The following is a 21635-nucleotide window of genomic DNA, read 5'->3' as shown; positions in this document are numbered from 1 at the left end:
CCCTAATAACTTTGCTGGGTACCATGGTTTCAAGTCAAACCTGCTGTGTTCCAGGTTATGCTGACCTGCTCGAGAGCCCAGCTGCAGACATCCAGCATTAGGTTAGAACAAAAAGCAGCTCTAAGATTCCCCCACATATTGATGTCCTCACCTACAGATGAAAGAGACTGCACCTGTCCAGTCTGGCTGACCACTCATTATCATTAGGAAGGGTGTTGATGACATTCGAGGGTCTGAACAGCATAAAGAGTCAAAACTTCAGATGGTTTGGTATGGAAGTTTATTTTTCATTCATTCTTCTCACACAGCAATGCCACCTGCATGGTGATCCAGTGACTAGGAGGTTTCGCCGTTGATAAATACACTGATGTCAGAAAGTTTGTTGGTAGACTAGTACCAGTGTTAAAAATTCTTGACCTCTCAGGTGTCTGGTAAATTGGACATTCAAAAGTATAGAGTTCTGAATCTGTCTGGTTAGAAGCATTGGGTGTTTCAGTAGAAATCTTGAAAGAGAAAAAAATCCAATAATGAAATTGCATAGTTCAAAACCAGTTAGCTCACATTTTCCCTACATGAAGTCCAGGGGATACAGTGAGGATTGAATGCGTAAGTTAATGTACTTGCACGTGGGGAATTTAATTTAGAGGAATTCCCATGGCTTTATAGTACAGAGAAATAACATTGGATGTTAATACAGCGTCTGTTTCAGATTTTAACAATCTCGGGGCTATTTTAAACGTGCGAGGTCTGAAGCTATCATAATTCCCTCTTGAGATTGCGGGTACCGGGGAGTAGGAGGAGAGGTGTGTCTTAGTGAGGGGGAGCTTAGAAGATCAGGACTTCCTGATGAACAGCTGGGCGATTACCTTTGTTGGCATAAAGTATATGTCGGGAAAGTCACAACACATTTCAAGAGGCAGCGAGTCTTCTAGTATATTTTGTTCATGATTCCATCGTGCTCCCTCAAGGAATAAGCCAAAAATATGAACTCCTTCATGAGAGGAATCCAAGCCCTGAGATGGAAGAGAGATGGTGTCAGCAGGTCCCCAGGCAGAAGCTGCCAGCCTAATAGGAACTCCCTGCGGAGATGCCATCCCAGGTGGGACCATCCCTGGTGTGTTGTCCCAAGTTTTTCCCATTCTGAGCATTTTGAATTGCAGGCTTTTGTCTGCCTTCTAGTGCTGATCCTGAATTGACAAGTATTTTCAGACAGGAAAACCCCATATTTCTACAATTGTAATCCTGAGCAGAGCTTCTTAGGAGAAATCAAGAACAGTTGTAAAATGAGCTCATTTTACTAGGCTCAAACTTTGTCACCTACCTCTACCATGGTGGCTACATTACTCAGCAGGGCTCTGAAAATTTAAAAGAGGCAGTGAAGGTTCTATATCATATCTGATTGAAATTAAATAAATCATTAAATGAATAATAAAAGGTGAAGTGAATTTCTGATGAGTGGTGTTAAGCAGAAAACCAGAGTTGCCAGCAGCTCCAATTCCAGGAGTGCCTGGGGGCTGTTGAAGCCACCTGCTCTTCTTCAGGTGTGCTGCACCTGAGGTGCTGAGTGGCCGAGCACCAAGCTGCCCAGGAGGCCTCAGCCTTCTATGGTCCGGCAGTTCTCTGAGGAGATGGATGGACACAGCTCTCCCAGACCAGCTTGTTGGCACAGAGATGAAGTGTGGAACAGCCTGTGCTGTGCTTGGTGACTCAGCTATCTACTCTGTGGATGTGACCTGCCTCGAGGTGCAAGGTGAATTCATATAAAGCACTTCATATTTTGGCTTATTCTATAAAAGACTTACTGGGAATTGTTTTGTGTAATGACTTTAACGTACAGGCTGTTTCATACACTGTGTTGACTCTAGTGTTGTCTTTTCATATACAACATGGGAGCAGTGACTCTCATGCATTCGACTTTGTTTATACTTGTGTGATTTGGACATGGAATGCATGGGTTTTTCAGAGAAAAGACATAATATGTAAGTAATTTGCAAACAGTCCATGATGAGGTGACTTAATTCTCACAAGAGCTAACCAAAGTGAATGAAAGGAATTTACCTAAATCAAATCTGATTCATGGGATAAACAGAAATAACTGAGAACATCTGATTAGATGGGTAGAGACAAAAAGCAAGTTTGGGAGGGCAGCCCACCCCCTGTGTCCCTGTGAGGCATGAGAAGAGGGCCCAGAGCAACATGCCTCCCTGAGCGTTGTGTCTGCTGGGTTGTGTAGGAAGGTGTTGGACAGGTTGAAGAGCAGGGTCAAAGCCATGGGGTCAAAGCCATGTCTGGGCTCTTTGAACCTTAATTCTGGCCTATAAAACTAACAATTTTTCATAAATAATGCAGGTAAAGAGCCTATGCGTCTCTGACACACGATAAATGCTGAGTGCAGGTTGGTAAGGGGCCTTGGTGCCATCATGACAGGTCAGGTAGGCTCTGACTTTCTGGAGGCCAGTGGCTTTGTGTTGTTCATCTTTCATTTCTAACAGCTAGCACAGTTTTGCACACATATTTTTGAGTGAATGAATTGATAAACAATTGGACAAATTTCAAGTCCAAAACACATCTGAACTTTAAATTTCTTCCACTTTGGTATCCTTGCCTAGTGGTCACTTTGTTTTTCCTAAACTTCCAGGAACAGGGCACTTACTGTCTACAAATGGATGCTGTGCTAACCACCATGGGCAATTTGGATCAAGTGGAGGCCCTGATGCTCAGTGAGTCCCCCCGGAAGCCTCTGTGGCTGGCACTCCTTTGGAGTTCTAGTAGATTTAGAGTCTAGTTCTTCATGCATCACCCCTTTAAATAGTTCTTCTCTTCTAAGTCTTTTCTAGAATGGAATCTCCCAGTATCATCCTTCTGAAAAGGTTTCCAACCTGCAATCACTCTAGATGTTCTCTGAGTCATTTCTAAGTGCAGTCTGATGCGTGCCAAGAAAAGGAAGACCAGGACTGGAGCAAGAGACCGAACAGCATGAGCCCTAGCCTCCTCCCATGACCCCAGATCCCCAGACACACTCATAACAGCACTGGAAACAAGATGTGTCCCTAGTAGACCAGAAATTATGAGATCTCTAAAGATGGATGATAGAATTAGATTAAGGAAATCAGGAAATCACAACCGGTAATGCACACAGTAAAACCTAAACAAAACAATATACCCTCCGTTCCCCCAACCCCACCCCACTACTGAATCCTATAAGCTAATCTTAAATATTGGTACAAAATTTTGAATAAAATATTATAATTAAGATGATTTGATCACTGTAAATCTTTGGATATAATTAAGCACATTGATAAGGGTTTTAAAAAGTCATGTGATTATTTCCAGAGATACCGAAAAGATCCTTCATTACATTTCGCTTTCATTCTTATTTAAAACAATCTTAATTTAGAAATTATACCTTAACAAAATAAAAGGATAAAAACTAGCTGATTATTTCAGTAGACATGGGAAAAGTGTTTAATAAATTCAATACCTACTTATGATTTAAAAAAAAATCCTTTTGACAAACTAGGACTAGGAGGCAACCTTCTTAATCTACAAAGAAGCCTATAATTGATGTAATACTTAATGGTGGAATAGTGAAGGCTATTCCCTGAGTCTTAGGAAAAAGACAAGAATGTCCATTATCACCTTGTTATTGAACATTGTACTAGAAAGAAACTGAAGAACTAAATACATGATAAGCTAGAGAAATAAAAAGAAAAACTAAATATTTAAGATTAAAAGTCTCAATATTGCTGGGGCCAGGGTTGTGGCTCAGTGGTAGAACACTTGCCTAGCATGTGTGAGGCACTGGGTTTGATCCCCTGCACCACAAAAAAATAAAAAATAAAATAAAGATATTGTGTTTATCTACAAATAAATGTATTAAAAAAAGGTCTCAATATTGCTGAGATGTCAATTCTCCAAAAATCAACTGACAACTGTCAAGAAGAGCAAAGCTAGAGGACTTCGTATGAATACACACTGTAAAGCAACAATAATTAAAATAGAACTGCGGCACAAAGACACATCAGTGAAACATATCAGTGACTGAGAAACAGGCCCAGGGATAGACAATTATTTGATCTATGACAAAATTAAAGTGGGGTAAGGATCATCATTTCAATAAAAGAAAAATGAGACTGAGTCAGTTGGGTACTACCATGCAACCCAAAAGACTTTGACTCCACCTCATACAATACACCAACTCAATTCAATGTGGATCAGAAGCATAAATATGAAAAGTAAAGTCATACAACTTCCAGAGATAACAAAAGAGAAGATTTTAGTAACCTTGCGATGGGAAGATTTCTTAGGACTTAAAAAGGAGATGGATATAGCATAGCAGACTTACACAACAAATAATTTTTGTTCAGCAGAAGACAACACTAAGTAAAAAGGAAAGTCACATACCAAGAGAAGATAAATTCTATATATTAACCTGACAAAAGGCTTATTCCAGAATCTACAAAGAACTTCAACAAATCAATATGACAAAGACTAGCCAATCAAAAGTTGGCTAAAGTCTCAAACAGGAACTTCACAAAAGGGCTTTCTGGAAGTTTTGTGAGTCTTTCTAGTAAATTATTACACCTGAAGTTTGTTTTGGGAAACTCCTAAACTAGCTATTGGTGTTAGAAGTCTTGATAGACTGTGCCCTTAACCTCAAATTTGACTAACCCCAAGTACAAGACTCATGACAAACAGCCAGTTGTACAGTACTACAAATCCTATTCACAAAAAACAACAATTGTAAGAAAACTGTTAAGAAAATAACCTGAAGATAATTTCAATGTGGAGAAAACAAAATTTCCTGAAAGATGTAAATGACCTAAACAAATGGAACAACTATGTTTCTAGATGGAAAACCCTGATATTTAAAAGACAATGATTCCTTCTTGATTTTGAGCAAACTGTTCAAAATCCTAACAGGGTGTTTAAAACAATGAAATGTGGTAAGCTCATCTTTAATGTGGCTGAGTGTGGATCTTGGAGTAGTAGATTCCTAGAGCAGATTGGCACTTAGTAAGCACAAGCGTTCAAGTAGTGGGTGGTGAGAGCACAGCAGGGCTGGGATTACCCGGAGCATATGGCTGGCTGCATGGCCACCGCTCCCAGCCTGGGCTGTCTTCCTGGCCATCCTCACTGTGTTTGCTGAGTGCTGGTTGGGGGTGGGAGGAGATTCTGCTTGCCACATGGCTGAGCTCTGGAATAAGTGGGCTGCCGGGCGCAGTTGGATGGCATTTGGACTTGAAGAGCTCTGTGCCTTATTTATCTGCCTCTCTGGTACCTACCTGGCAGGTGGTAAGTACTGAATAAAGGTTCATTGAGGGAATGAACAACTACCCTTTCCAATCCTGTCAGTACCTTAAATGCTCTCCTGACTGTGTTGAGCTTCTTTTGGATAATTATGGAGAGCTCCTCATCTTTGATGTCACTGGTGTCAGAAATCACATGGTGGGTAAAAGTGAGGCCATCCATAGAGATTCCTTGGGCTCTTCCATAGTCTTGAAGCACAGCAGAAAGAAAGGCTTTGAAGAAAAATACCAACAATTTCCTTGTGAGTCTCTGGACTTCCCTCAGGGGTGGGCAACACCCCTTCCCTCATGGAGATAGAAGAGTGGAGAAGCTGAGTCAGGAAGGAAGAGAGATAAGGGCAAGACCTGTGCACTCACCTCACTTAGGTCTTTGTGCTATTAGTCTGGCAAGTGCATACGCCTCCTGGTGGAGGTGAACGTGGATTTTTCTGTAGGTCTAGCCTCTGTTCCCCCATATTTTTATGGGAATAGGGGAGTTATAAATTTTGGATCCTATATCCATTTCTGATGCCATCTTGGCAAAAAGATGGGGCCAGAGTGAGGACAAGACTAAGTGTGCCAGAATCTTTGTCAGAAAATGACATATGGACACTGGGAGGAGGAAGGCGCTTTTTTTCTCTGTGGTTGCTTAGTGGCTGGTGGTCATTTTACCCCTGGTCACACAGAGCAAGGCTATGTGCAGCAGGAAAACCAACAAACACATCTCAAACTTGACATGGCCATCATTTTAATCCCAGTTAGCTCTTCTCCCTGTGTCCTTTATTCCCGCACCCACTCAGCTGTTTATGCCAGAGACCTGAGAGTTGCTCAATCTGTCCCTCCTGCATCCCATCACTTCAAACACCGAGTCTGGTTGGTTCTCTTTCCTAATTCCTGTCTACGCAACTTCTTCTCTGCTGTCCCCTACTGTCACCCTACTGCAGGGCACCACCAGTTCTTGCCCTGAGCAAAGCAGACTCCCTGGATGGCTGGGACCTGGCCTTGTACTCCTCCAGTGCACCCTTGCCCTTCTTCCTTCCTGTAGCTATTGTTCATGACCCTTCTGGCCTGAAACACATTAAATAGCTCCCGTGGTCACAGGGTGGCATCAACTTTTAGGGTTCCTGGACCCATCCTTCCAGCTTCATCCTACACGATTCTCCCTCTGTGGGTCTTTTGCTCTGATCATAATGAACATTTGGTTTCTTCTAATTTGCTTTCCTCTCTCTTACCTCTGGACTCTTGACTGGAATAATCACCAATACATATATTATTCTCAGTTTTGGGCAATGGATGAACACTTGACATTTTAAGTCAGGCAGGCTAAGTTCAAATCGTAGCTTAATCAGTATTTTTGTTGTTTATTTGTCTAAAGTCATACAACATATGGGCCAAGATTTTTCTATTTGAAAATAGGGATGATAATAATAACAGACTCCAAAGATTGTCACGAGAATTGGATGACTTAATTTATACTAAGTTCTTGGAACAGTGCCTGGCACCCCATAAATACTGTGGAAGTGCTTTTAATTATTCTCCTCTTCTTCCATCCCCACCTGGAGAACACTTAACTGGCAGTAACCTTCAAGTCTCATTTTAAAAGTCATTTATTTCCTTCCAGGCCCTGAATTAAGGTACCCATGTTTCATACTTCAAAAGTATTGATTTGTTCATATGTTCCTTCAGAAACACATCTAGTCATTCTGCAAATATTTATTCAGAACTTTGCTGGTGCTGCAGATTTACAGATAGGTAGTTAGTGTAGTTAGAAGCTAGATTTACAGATAGGTAGTTAGTGTAGTTAGGTAAATCGGGTCTAATATTGAATAAAATAAAGAAAATGGAGGCCATTATTGAGAATGGAGTCCAGGAAACCAGAGCAGCACTTGGGGAAATGGAAATGTTAATGTCCCCAAGGCCCAGTACCCATCCTAAGGAAGTGTTAAAGAAGCAGCTCCCAGCAAACCGGGAAGTGCTAATCAAAAGATGCCCCAGGCCCTTCTTGCTCAGATTACTCCTCCACCCACCTATCTCCCACCTTTTGGGCCTTCCCACCTGCATTCTATCCCTGCAAGATAAAGGGAAACAAAAGACATGAATGTGGGAAAGCTGAAAGAAGACCTTAGCTTTAAAAAAAGGAAGACCTCCCCCTTCCACAGATTCTGCCTTTTGGGTCCCCTTCTTCCTTGGGGAGAAGTCTTTTCTGCTGTCCTTTAATAAAGCCTTCTACTTTCCACTCTATACTTGCCTCAGTGTGCTTCTCTAGTGTTATACTTCAGCATTCGGGGAAGCAAGTTGTCACAGGTAAACAGTATTAGGTTCTATGGATATGACAGCAATAAAAACAGACCCATTCCTGTCCTCCTGAAGCTTCTAGTCTACTACTGCTTCTTTACAACTTCCTGTACATCCCTGATCACTCATTGTGGCAATATCCTGGTAAATTTTTTCTGCTGAGCAGGTGGGGTCCCAGTCCCAGCAAGCATTCAGCCATCTGTCAACAAATGAATAAACAACTGAAGCACAGAATCAATTCCTAAGTTATAGTGGTCTCAGGGAGGGTCTTTGACATCACTGAATCATAGCCTAGAGATGAGAAAGTGACCTGCCAAGGTACAGGTGAGATCTGACAAAGGTAAGCCTATTTTGATGAAGAAAGAAAGTGAGAGAGGAGGGAAGAGGCCCTGGTACCTGCCAGGGCATAGGTGCTGTCGTCTAAACCTCTTGTGAAGAGGGTGAGGAGTTGTGGAGATACTGGGCCCAGTGTAGGGCTGATCCTGGTTTCTAATGCTCACCTTGTGGGAAGAAGAAAGCTGGGAGCCAGTATCTTGCAGGAAATCCTTCAAAGAAATCAGACTCTGATTCAGGAAGGTATGTGAAGCTTTGACTAGGTGATAAAGCAGTTTCATTTGAAGATGTGATGAATCTCATGTACCTATTGAGAAGCAGACCAGGTGAGGTGCGTAAGGACATAATAATTGCATACCTGCAGGTGATCTGGGCCATTTCCTCCAGTCCCTCCAGACTCATCCTTTCACTTTTCTTTCTTTCTTTCGTTCTTTTGTGGTGCTGGGAATTGAACCCAGGCCCTTGTGCATGCGAGGCAGGCACTCTACCAACTGAGCTATATCCCCAGCTCCATTCCTCCCACTCAATTCCCTCCCACTCAGGACTCTTGTGCTATACTTTAATGGGCACCAAGTATGCTTTGAAGCTGGTAAGGGGAAAAGGAAGACAAGCGATTTGGTTGGAAGGCCATGGAATTGAGTAACACAGGGCATTATTACAGTGGGGAACCTGGCTGGGCCTTCTGGAGTCTTATCAATTGTTTCTGAGTTACAGACTTCTCCAAAAGAATCCCCAGAGATGTGGTCTGGTGTTTGCATTTGTTCTAACACTCCTTTATACTTAAATGGTTAAGAGGCAGCCTGGCACAGACTTTGGTACCAGATTTTCTGGGTTCGAACCTCAATACTTCCATTTTCTACTTGTGAAACCTTGGGAAAGTTACTTCATACACTCAGCTTCCTCATCTCTGAAATAGGATGATGGGGGTTACTAGGATACTTGGTGTGTTAGGAACAGCAATGCTCTTGGAAAGAGGCTTGATACTCTGTGAGTCCCTTGGTCAATGGTAGCTAGTCTCAGGCCTTCACACTGCTTTTATTATGACCAAAAATACATGGAAAAATCACATGTAGCCAAATTTTTCATATATCACTTTATATTTCTCTCTACGTGTTTCTTAGGACGCTGTGTAGAAAAATGGAAAAAAATGTTCTGGCTGCTAGTCCTTATCTCTGTCTCAGAGTTTAGGGACCTCAGCTCCCAAGATCCCCATTTTCTCATCCTAAATGGAAGACAAGAATTCATCTACTCCTTAATTCACATGTTATTCTGAGAACCCAAAGACCAAGCATGTGAAATTAGTTCATAAACTGTTAAGCTCTAGCAAAAATAAGGAAGAAACAAAGCAGTTTTCATTCATACCGACAATGTATTGCAGTGTAAGTCACTTTGGCCCAGGTATTGAAGAAATCCAGTCGCTGCATGAGATCATTAACCCAGGAGCTTAGGGACCTGCATGACTTGTAGGCATATTTCTGTTGAGATTTAGAGACAATTATGTCATTTTTTTTTTTTTTTTTGATCTGCCTCTGGGATCATTGGGAACATTTCTGTAAACTTTATAAAGACTCAATTGCCAGGGAGAAAAAAGTTGGCAGAAGAATGTCCTTTTCCAACTGAAATGAACATTTTTACATAGTGATAAGTCTGAAAATGAATACCCAGGAGAAACAGGGTTATCTTTACTGAATAAAACCCTTGGAAGCTTCCACTCTGGCTAAGGCTTTCCTGACTCTTCTCAAATTCTTTCAATAATCCCCTCACCTCTCTTTCCTCTTCTCTGGGGACATTATTTTCACATGCCGTTGGGTGTGAGCCTTTCAACTTCCCAGATTTCCCCTGAGCAAAGTTCTATGAGCCCCCACCCACTGTCTGGTCCTTCCCTTTTCCTTCCAGTTCTGAGCCAAGCTGACCCCTGCCCCTCAGCTCTGCCTGCCTTTCTGGGGCATTTCCTCTTGGCTTCCATCCAGTTATGGACACGCTCTTCTTATCTTAAATACAGCAGCCTCTAACTTGTCTGCTACAATGGGTGTACGGGGAAAGGGGTCCGTAAGTCCTTGAACCTCCTTCTGTGTTTATGGTCAAGCTTCTTGAGAAGGCCTTCATTGATTCCTGTTCATTATTGCTCTACATTAGAAGTCATCAGTGGCTTTATAAAAACTTTCCATATTCATGGTGTCCCACCCCCGTTATTATTTTTTAATATTTATATTTTAGTTGTAGTTGGACACAATACCTTTATTTCACTTATTTATTTTTTTATGTGGTGCTGAGGATCAAACGCAGGGTCTTGCACGTGCGAGGAGAGCGCTCTACTGCTGAGCCACAACCCCCGCTCTACACCTGTTTTATTTGGTACAAATCCTTTGCCCCTTTTGGTTAAGCTGGTTACTTCCTTCTCCTTCACTTTTTCTCTTAAATTCTCTATTTTTTTTCTAGACCCCATTCATTGGTTCCTTTCCTTCCCTCCCTTGAGGTTAGTGCTGCCCTCTTCTCTTGCTGCTTCGCAGTCCCTTTCCCGGACTTCACCATGGCTGTGGTTTCACTGTTTTGCTAGGCTGATGAAACCAGCGTCTTGCTTCACATTGTCATTGTTCCTCCAACAGCATCTCTTTCTGCTCACATAGTCTCTGAATGGCAGTCTCTGCCTGCCTAAATGTCCAAGACAGACATATCCTTCCATCTGGCTAATCCCAGGTCTTGTCAGTCTGTCAGACATGCAGTTGTCTGTCGTAATTGTATTTACAGTCTCCCAACTAGGCCATGTTCTCCCATCATAACTGCTGCAGAGAGCCCAGCACTTTCACTAGTTAGCTTTCTTAGCAAGCAGCAAAGCCCCTCTGTTGATCCCTTTATCTAGTCAATAAGGGCACAGGAATAAAGGATCCCTAAGGTCCTTTCTGATTCTGAAGTCCTGTGAAGGACTTCATAGGTGTGAACTTTATAGCTTCCACATTTCAATTTTTCATCATTGTCTATAATCAATTTTTTTTTGGTACTGGGGATTGAATTCCGGGGTGCTTAACTACTGAGCAATATCCCAACCCTCTTTTTATATTTTATGTAGAGACAGAGCCTCTCTATGTTGCTTAGGACCTCGATAAGTTGCTGAGACTGGCTTTGAACTTGCAATCTTCCTGCCTCAGCCTCTCAAGCAGCTGAGATTACAGGTGTATGCCACCAAGTGTGGCTCTGTATTCAATTTTAAAGAATTATAATTGTCTCTGATTCTTAACCTGTCTTCATGTTTTCTTCTTCTTCTCTTTGTTTTTTTGGTACCAGGGATTGAACTCAGGGGTGCTTAACCATGGAGCCACATTCCCAGCCCTTTTCCAAAAAAATTTTTTAGTTGTAAATGGACACAATATCTTCATTTTATTTATTTAATTTATGTGGTGCTGAGAGACTGAACACAGTGCCCCACACATGCAAGGCAGGTGCTCTACCACTGAGTCATAACCCCACCCCCAAGAACCACTGTATTTTTTTTTTCTTTTTCCTTTTTGGTGGTACTGGGGATTGAACCCAGGGCCTTGTGCATGCAAGGCAAGCACCCAACCAACTAAGCTATATCCCCAGCTCTAGAACCACTGTTTTTTAAAGATCATCTGTATAGCAAGTGTTGGTATTTCAGTCATTTTGCAAGTAGGGTAATATTTCATTTCAGGAGTCTTATTCCATTTTTTTGCTGTAAAAACATAGCACCACAGACTGGATTATTTATAAAGAACAGAGATGATTTGGCTCATGGTTCTGAATGGGAAATCCAGCCATTACTGTTATGTTGTTCTAAATATTTTTGTATATGTCTCTTGATATCCATATGCAAGGGTTTATATACTTTTAAAATATAGAAGATCAACTGTATAAAAGTTTTGAATCTTTTTTTTTTTTAATTTTTTTAATATTTATTTTTTAGTTATCGGCGGACACAACATCTCTGTTTTGTATGTGGTGCTGAGGATCGAACCCAGGCCGCACGCATGCCAGGCAAGCGCGCTACCGCTTGAGCCACATCCCCAGCCCAAAATTTTGAATCTTAAAAAATTTTTTAGTTCACATAACAATATAAGGAGTATTTCCCCCTACTCTACTATTTCAAAGGTTCTGTATTTTGTTTAGATTGTTTTAGTGGCTACCTTGGTAATTTGGTAATTATATCATGCATATGTAATTTGTCAAAGTGTAAAGTTCATTACTAATTTTATCCTCCTTCTTGATAATATAACACCTAAAAATTCCAGACATTCCCAACTCTGGTGTATGTGTTATTGCTAACTGTTTTTATTCTGGGTCTTTTGTTTCAAAATTAACAGTGCTTCTCTAAGAAGAAAAAAAAATCCCATTGGATATTAGTACTGTTTTGTTTCTGTCATAATTGATTACCAATTCTCTGACCATTTTTACCCTCTTCATTCTTTCTTGCATTTCAGACTTTCTAGTTTTGTTAAGGATGAATTTTATGTACCTCTTTTCTTTTGGTCTGCTTTATTTTATCTTCATTTTCAAAACAAAAGTTTTGTATGTATTGTTTTTGTGTTTATTTCATATAAAGTTTTGTGTTATTAAAGTTAATTTTTTGAATACATTGAAAATACCATTCTCATTCCTTTGAAAGTTTTCCTCCCCAGGAGTAGCAGGGGGCACCCCAGGGGCACTCAACCACAGAGCCACATCCCCAGCCATATTTTGTATTTTATTTAGAGACAGGGTCTCACTGAGTTTCTTAGCACCTTGCTTTTGCTGAGGCTGCCTTTGAACTCACAATCCTCCTGCCTTGGCTTCCCAAGTGGCCGGGATTACAGGTGTCGCCATGGCGCCAGGCTCCTCTCAGGTTTTGACCTGTTAACCCATCATTCTCTTATTAGGCTCTTTGATGCATTTAGTAATATTATTTTTTTTTAATCAAACGTTTTTAATTTTTTTCACTGGGAGGTGATCCAAAGGAAAAAAACTTACATGATCTTTGCAAACACTGAAAATTTTACAGTAACTAAAATATGAATATGGCAAAAAATAAAAATAGCACAACATGGGATGTAGAATGAAAACTCCCCCCCGCCCCACAAGACCCATGAGTCTCTTTCATACAAGGTAACTACTGTTGTCTGAGCTTTTTCTTCCAAAGCATTTAGTTGTGTTTCCTGAATGTAAAATATAAATGCTTTTTTTTTTTTTGGGGGGGGGTGTTGGGGATTGGACCCAGGAATACTAACCCACTGAGCCACATTCCTGGCCCTTGTTTTGGTAATACCTATATTTTGTTTATTTATGTAGTGCTGGAAATCTAACCCAGTGCTTCACACATCCTAGGCAAGCACTGTACCACTGAGTCCTATCCAAGCCCTTTAAATTTTTTTTTTTTTGAGACAAGGCCTTGCTAAGTTGCTTGAGGCCTTGCTAAACTGCTGAGGTTGGCCTCGAACTTGTGATCCTCCTGGGTCAGCCTCTTGAATGGCTGGGATTAAAAGCATGCACCTGGCCTAAAGAGAGGTGCTTTTTATAAGCAAATATATGCCTTCATAGGCATAGTTTATAATCCTTAAAAATGACATTTTTCTAAAACTTTAACAAATTAATAAGACATCTTGGAGATATTTTTCCATATCAGCATATACCTCACAATTTGGATGTGCCACAGTTTATGTAATCAAATTCCTATTAATCATTATAAGAATTATTATATTGTTATATGATCATAATTGTTATAACAGTTTATATTGTTAATATTTGTTATAGTTATACCTGTTTATATTGTTATAATTGGTTCTGTGATAAATATTTCTAAGGCAAATTTAAGTGGAATTGCCAAATTGCCCTCTCAGAAGTTGTATGAATATGTACTCATATCAAAAGTATGTCAGCATTTTTAAATGACTGCATAGAATTACACCATACAGATGTACCATTGTTAACCTAATCAGTTCCTGGATCCTGGATGTTTCTTTCAAGCAAGCAAGTAAGCAGGGAATGGTAATTGCTTACCTGCCACAGTAAGGGAACTTTTGTATTGAGAAGAGAGTCGTATATTTCTTCCAGTTCTTGAGTGAGGATGCTCTCTCCTTTTAGAGCAAGTTGAAGATCTTTTAAAGATTTATGTATGACACTTAATAGCTTATTAAATCGTCCTATTTCTTGGTTCAAAAAGACTATTAAGACACAATGGATAAGGGGATCATGGCCTGGAATTAAAAAAAAGAGATAAAACTTTGATATGTTATAGATTAAAAAGAGGCTTTGCATGAGAGGGACACAGGTTTTGAAAGTTAAAGAAATTTCACGTGTCTTTACCCGGGGTCGATAAACATTTTCTGTAGAAGTTCAGATAGCAGATCTTTCAGGGTTTATGGACGGCATCATTTCTGTTGCAATTACTCGGTTCTCCTCTTGCAGCCATAGACAAAGTTAAACAAATAAGAATGGCCATATCCCAATAAAATTTTACTTATGGCACTCAAATCAGAATTTCAAATAGTAGTTATGTGTCACAAAGTATTGATTTTTTTCAACCATTAAATAATATAAAAATTCCTTTGAGCTTGCCAGTTGTATAAAAGACTGGATTTAGCCTGAAATCCCTTATTTGATGAACCTCGATCAAGACTCAAAAATTTCAGTACCACAGTCATGTCTCACTTAACAGTGGGGACATATTCTGAGAAATGCGTCCATAGATTTCATCCTTATGCAAATATTAGGGTGTGCTTACTTAAATTAAAACGACTCTGATGTCACCAGGTGACATAACTTTATGGGGCCATCATACATATGTGATCTGTCGTCAATTTAAATGTCATTATGAGGTGCATGACTATTTTGATAGACTATTGCTCAACGTTTGTTTCCAAATGAATTGTTTTTGGGTTAGAATATGGATGTTAAAATTCAACTCAGAAATTGCCCCAGTCCAGGAATTTAGCCCCTTGGAGCTGTGCCTGGAACTAATTTGGGCAACTCTGGGCCTGCCCTTCCTTGTCTTACTTTCTCAGTATTGAGAGGTCTCCCATCAGAGGATTCATCTCAACCCTGCTGCCCCAGATGCTTTTCCAGAGAGCAGAGACACAGAGCCAGAAAGAACAGGGACCTAGAAAGCTTTTTAGAATTTTCCCAGCAGAGTTGCTGCTTTCTTGTTTGCTTTACTTTTGGTCTCTGTGAAGACCCAAATGACACCATCAATTTCTTTTCTGCTCCTATCTCTGGAGTGGAGATTTGGCTTCCCATCTTGCCTCACCCTTTTTCCAGCTGTGGTACTGTACTTTATTCCTGACTCTGCCTTCTTCTGACAGCAGAGTTTCTTCCTGAGGAGGCTGAGGTAAGGGGAAGGAGTTCAGGTCATATGCTCACCTTTGATATTTTTATAGAGAGACTCCCAAATGGAGCTGGACAGGAGACTTTTCAATGTGCTGGGACACTCTTCTTTCTCCACTGTCAGCGGCAGCCGCTTCAGTAGGTCAGATACAATTTCTATCATGAGTTCATCATTACTCTGATGAGGACTGCAAAGGAAACCATCAGAGGAATGTGACATGGGTCTGTCTAATCCACAATGACTGATATATTTGGGTTTCAGCCCCATAGAAAAGGAAACAGAGCTTTATAGAACCACACACCTGTGTGATGAAAGATTTTAGGGACACCATGGAGCTCACTGACTACACTTCACATATGACAAAACTGACCAATGACTTTTAGACATTTGTAAGAAAATGTGCATTTTAAAAGTTTTCTTAGGATTCCTTTATCTGCAGATAAATGGATGGAACTGAGAATATCATGCTAAGTGATAAGCCAATCCCCCCAAAATAAAGGCTGAATATTTTCTCTGATATATGGATACCAGTTTAACAATAAGGGAGCTGGGTTAGAGAAGAATAGAAGCACTTTGGATTAGACAAAAGGAAATTAAGGGAAGAGAGGGGGAATGGAATAGGAAAGATAATAGAATGAATTGGTCATTAGTATTCTATGTGCATATATGATCACATGAACAATGTAATTCTTCCTCAGGTAAAACCAGAAGAATGAGAAGTTATACTCCTTATGTTATGGGCCAGGCTATATGGGCAATGACCAAACAGACTCCATTTACCCCACATCATGTAAGAAACGCTTCTTCCAGGGAAAGCCCCACCTCTGTACCCATCAACAGTTGCTTAGCATAGCATGTTAGGCAACACAAAATGGCAATTCTTATACAATATAAAAGTGTTCTCTCTTTGGTTCCCATTTTTCTTGGACAATGTTCACTGTCAGAGATTGATTGTCTAGATGTGAGTAACCATTCTTTAACTTGTACACAACTAGGGACGTTTTGGCCCACTCTCTTTTATGCTTATGATTTTAGATCTCATAATGTTTGAGGGCTTCCTCCATGCTAGGCAAGGGCTTTACCACTGACCTACAGCCCCAGCTGAAGCCACACTTATGCTTTAGTATGGTTTTGGACTATAAAAGGTGTACTCAAACCCCGGGAGGGGGTCGAAGGGTGTAGACTTGCAGCCTATCCCTTGGCCCACCAGCTGGTGGATCTGGATCGCCACCTGGTGAATAAAGTTTCCATCTCCTGCTTTAAGATCGACTTGGTGATTTATTGCAATCTTGCCTTAACACATGTGTGTATAATATGTCAACATACAACCTACTATCATGTATAACTAATTAGAACAACAACAAAAAATGAATAATTAAAAATGTTTCATAACTTTTTATTATAAACCCATCTCCTAAAATGAAGCCAAGTACTATATGGTCAAACAAAACCAACTACCTTGATTTAAAAAAAAAATTAACTTATGGATAATGCTCATTTTCACAATCAGAATAGCTTTAAAATAAGGTTGAATTTGATACAGGAAAAGTTTTGTTCAAGAACAAGTCCTTTTTGCTTTTCTTTCTGGAGAGAGCTAAAGAGAAACCGTCGCTTGTTTTCCTGACAGCAAAAGAGTAATGTGGCAAAATAAAGTCATTATAAAAAGTGATGTGACTTGTCAAATATTTAATAAAGAATTATGGAAGCTGGAGCATTTTCTACAGCAAAACAAAACAAAACAAACAAACAAACAAACAAACAAAAAACAACAAAGTTTTCTTAGGATTCCTTTAAAAAACAGTCATCTGAATACCTCTATATGAACGGCACGAAAAAGCGGGGCAACTTGACGTCATGCTGAAGCAGCTTCTAAGAAGTTCATCTGCTTGTCAAATCCTTGTGTTTACATAAAGGGTTTCCTGATAGCACACTCAGTGCGTGGTGACCGGAGGACAGTGTGTGCACAGGTCCTGGGGAGGCTGTGGGACTACTCAAGACCATCCAATTCCAAAGATGAGGAAACCAGGGCCCGGGGAGCAGACAGGAGCTCCTTAGACATTTTCTGGATGAATAGGGAATGGGGCCCACTCTCTGTTGCTCTTTTTACTAGTGGGGATTGATTTTTCACCTAACACTTCAGGTTTCTTTTTCACAAAGCCAGATGCATGTCAGCCTTCAAAGTAAGTGTTAATATTAGCACTATGTATTTAGTCCAGCAGTGTCACTTCTGGGCCAGTGTACAAATCACCTGAGGGAATATGTTTCCTTAGTTTGTCATCACACTTTGATTTTTTTCTCTTTTTTCAGTACGGGGGATTGAACCTAGGGCTTCCTCCATGCTAAGGCAAGGGCTTTACCACTGACCTACAGCCCCAGCTGAAGCCACACTTTACTTCTGATTTAAAAGTTGGGTTTTTCAGTAGAATTCATCCAAGGTGGCTTCAAAAGGTAAGTTGAAAGGTCAAAAGGTGTCAATCATATTGAATGCCATAGATCTTTTGAGTTAAGTCCTATAGGCAAGTTTCTATAGATTCTGAACAGAGGCTGCATGACTGGGATGATCACAGCCTCCCCAACTGACCCAAGTGACATTCATAAACACACTTAAGGTGTTTATTAAAAGCATTCTCTTGAACCTGTCTCATCTCTGACTAGTGTATTTGGTGAATGCTAACAATATGGAAGTGCAGGGTCTAAGAAAATTCAACCTGCTAATCTGGGGACATGTTGGTGTTTCCAACTGAGCTTTCTTATTCTTCTTCTTTTTTTCCCTCTATGTGCCTAAGTTTTCCTCATATCACCCGAAGAAATAGTATATATTCACTCTGTCAGTGAAGTGGGATTTCAGTTATCTTTATTTTGTGTCAGTAGGATGAACATGGATGGTACAATCAATTAATCAATCTAAACCCTAAGCCATAGACAGAATTCAATCCAATGTCATTGTGATCGGAGTTATGGTCCACAATGATGTGAAGACTGTAAGAGTGAAGAATACCAAGAGGCTCAAAGATGTCAGAGGCACATGGGAAAAATTTACACATATTTAAAGAGCCAAAGAAATGTAAAACTCAATCTATAAGTACGCAGATGTACTAGATAGTGTGCAATTGAAATCCAAGGGTGTGTGTGATGTGACCAGCATCTCACAGAACTATGGAATTAATTTTATGGTCACAACAGCTGTAAAAAATGTTCAGAGGATCCTATCAATGTTGACAAAAAGAATTAATTCATTTTTTGGTTGAACTCTTGTTTTATTCCAAACTCAAGTGAATTGAGAAGGCAAACTCAAAAATCATGCAAAATGATAAAATTGATCTATCATAAGTGTTTTTCAATTTTGGAAAGATTTATAATTAGGTATAATTAGGTTTAACAGAATCACAACTCTGTAAAAAATGTTTCTGTATTAAGGAATGCTATTATTTTAAATATTTGTAATGTTTAAGAGAATGGGATCTCTTAAACCTTAGAGGGAGAAATTGATTTAAATTTATGATTTACCAAGAATCAATAAATGGGATGGCATAAAACTAAAAAGCTTCTTCATAGCAAAGGAAACAATCAAGAACATGAATAGAACAGAATAGAGGACACAGAGACCAATCCACAAAATTATAACTACCTTATATTAGACAAAGGTGCCAAAAGCATGCAATGGAGAAAGGATAGCATCTTCAACAAATGGTGCTGGGAGAACTGGAAATCCATATGCAACAGAATGAAGTTGAATCCCTCTCTCTCACCTTGCACAAAAGTTAACTCAAAATGGATCAAGGAGCTAGGAATTAAACCAGAAACTCTGCGTTTAATAGAAGAAAAAGTTGGCCCTAATCTCCATCTTGTGGGGTCGGGCTCCAAATTCCTTAATAGGACACCTATAGCACAAGAGTTAAAATCAAGAATCAACAATTGGGACATATTCAAACTAAAAAGTTTTTTTCTCAGCAAGAGAAACAATAAGAGAGGTAAATAGGGAGCCTACATCCTGGGAACAAATATTTACCCCTCACACTTCAGATAGAGCTGAGCTCTAATCTCCAGAGTATACAAAGAACTCAAAAAATTAAACAACAAGAAAACAAATAACCCAATCAACAAATGGGCCAAGGATCTGAACAGACACTTCTCAGAGGAGGATATACAATCAATCAACAAATACACGAAAAAATGCTCTCATCTCTAGCAATCAGAGAAATGCAAATTAAAACCACCCTAAGATACCATCTCACTCTGGTAAGATTGGCAGCCATTATGAAGTCAAACAACAACAAGTGCTGGAGAGGATGTGGGGAAAAGGGTACACTTGTACATTGCTGGTGGGACTGCAAATTGGTTCAGCCAATTTGGAAAGCAGTATGGAGATTCCTTGGAAAGCTGGGAATGGAACCACCATTTGACCCAGCTATTCCCCTTCTCGGAGTATACCCAAAAGACCTAAAAAGAGCATATAACAGGGACACAGCTACATCAATGTTCATAGCAGCACAATTCACAATAGATAGACTGTGCAACCAACCCAGATGCCCTTCAATAGATGAATGGATTAAAAAAATGGCATTTATATACAATGGAATATTACTCAGCACTAAAAAATTACAAAATCATGGCATTTGCAGGGAAATGGATGGCATTAGAGTAGATTATGCTAAGTGAAGCTAGCCAATCCCTAAAAAACAAATGCAGAATGTCTTCTTTGATATAAGGGGGGCGACCCAAAACAGAGCAGGGAGGAAGAGCATGAGAAGAAGATTACCATTAAATAGAGATGAGAGGTGCGGGGGAATGGGAGAGAGAAGGGGAATTGCACGGAAGATGGTAGGAGACCCTCATGGTTATGCAAAATTACATGTAAGATGGTGTGAGGGGGAAGAAAAAAGAGAGAGAAACGTGTCACAGTAGATTGGGTAGAAAGAGGTGATGGGAGGGGAGGGGAGGGGAGGGGGGATAAGAAGGGCATAAGAAGGGCAGCACAATACAATAGACACTAGTATGGCCCTATGTATAACCAATGAGATCCTGCAATCTGTACACGTGGAAAAATAAGATTATGTACCCCATTTGAATCAAATGTATGATATGTCAAGATCATTGTAATGTTTTGAGCAACTAATAAAAAAATTAAAAAAAAAGAACATGAATAGAGAATCTACAGAATGGGAGAAAATCTTTGCCACTTGCACCTCAGATAGCTCATTAATTTCCAGGATATACAAAGGAATCAAAAAACTTAACACCAAAAAACCAAAAAACAGGCACTTCACAGAAGAAGAAATATGAATGGTCAAAAAATACACACAAAAATGTTCAACATCTCTAGTAATTAGAGAAATGCAAATTAAAACTACACTGAGATTCCATCTCACTCCAGTTAGAATGGCAATTATCAAGAATACAAGGAACAATAAATGTTGGCGAGGATGAGAGGAAAAAGGTACATTCACACATTGCTAGTGGGACTGCAAATTGGTGCAACCACTGGAAAGCAGTATGGAGATTACTAATAAAACTTGGAATGGAACCACCTTTTGACCCAGTTATCCCATTTCTTGGTTTATACCCAAAGGACTTAAAATCAGCATACTACAGTGATGTAGCCACATCAATGTTTATGGCAGGTCAATTCGCAATAGCCAAGCTATGAAACTGACCCAGGTACCCTGCAACAGATGAATGGATAAAGAAATTGTATACACACAATGGAATATTACTCAACCATAAAGAAGAAATAAGTTATAGCATTTGCTTGAATATGGATGGAACTAGAGAATATCATGCTCAGTGAAATAAGCCAGTCCAAAAAACAAACAAACAAAAACAAAAACCAAAGCTGAATGTTATGATATGTGGATGCTAACCCACAACAAGGGAGGGTAGGAAGGGAAAGAATAGAAATTCATTGGATTAGACAAAGGGGAATGAAGGGAAGGGAGATGGGATGGGAATAGGAAAGACAGTAGAATGAATCAGACATAACTTTTCTTTGCTCATATATGAATACACAACCAGTGTAACTCCATACCGTACAACCACAAAAATGAGATCCTATTTGGAATGGGTTATATTTCATGAATGCAAAATATGTCAAAATACACCTTAGTGTCATATATATCTAAAAAACAACAAACAAAAAAATTACAATTTAAGGTGAATTCCAACTAGATTGAGGTAGAAGAATAAGAATTTAAGATTCTCCATATTTGGGCTGGTATGGCTGAGTGGTAGAGTGCTAGCTTAGTACTTGTGAGGCACTGGTTTAATCCTTAGCACCACATAAAAATAAACAAATAAAATGAAGGTATGCTGTCCATCCACATACAAAAAAATCTAAAAAATTAAGAAAAGGTTCACCATATTTATTTATTTATTAGATTTATAAAAAAATATCGAAAAACTTAAGTTTTGGT

General features: G+C 39.7%; 1 protein-coding gene across 1 annotated transcript in view; it reads right to left on the bottom strand.

The window, feature by feature from the left end:
* Positions 1 to 279: 279 nt before the first annotated feature.
* Positions 280 to 21635, bottom strand: part of Dnah14 (dynein axonemal heavy chain 14) — a 376944-nt gene continuing 355588 nt past the window's right edge. Inside the window, exons 79-85 of the mRNA XM_046419847.2 lie at positions 15261 to 15412; positions 13902 to 14098; positions 9279 to 9391; positions 8084 to 8223; positions 5359 to 5522; positions 867 to 1013; positions 280 to 503 (exon numbers count right to left, since the gene is read on the bottom strand). Of these exons, the coding sequence (XP_046275803.1) occupies positions 288 to 503; positions 867 to 1013; positions 5359 to 5522; positions 8084 to 8223; positions 9279 to 9391; positions 13902 to 14098; positions 15261 to 15412 (1129 nt within the window). The 3' untranslated portion in view covers positions 280 to 287. The remainder of the gene's footprint in view (positions 504 to 866; positions 1014 to 5358; positions 5523 to 8083; positions 8224 to 9278; positions 9392 to 13901; positions 14099 to 15260; positions 15413 to 21635) is intronic.

This window comes from Marmota monax, unplaced genomic scaffold (genome assembly GCF_021218885.2).
Source record: "Marmota monax isolate L192 unplaced genomic scaffold, Marmota_monax_Labrador192_F-V1.1 WCK01_AAM20220418_F8-fsc00153, whole genome shotgun sequence".
Classification (NCBI taxonomy): domain Eukaryota; kingdom Metazoa; phylum Chordata; class Mammalia; order Rodentia; family Sciuridae; genus Marmota; species Marmota monax.
Note: the sequence above shows the minus strand (reverse complement) of the source record. Positions and strands in the feature narration are given on the sequence as shown.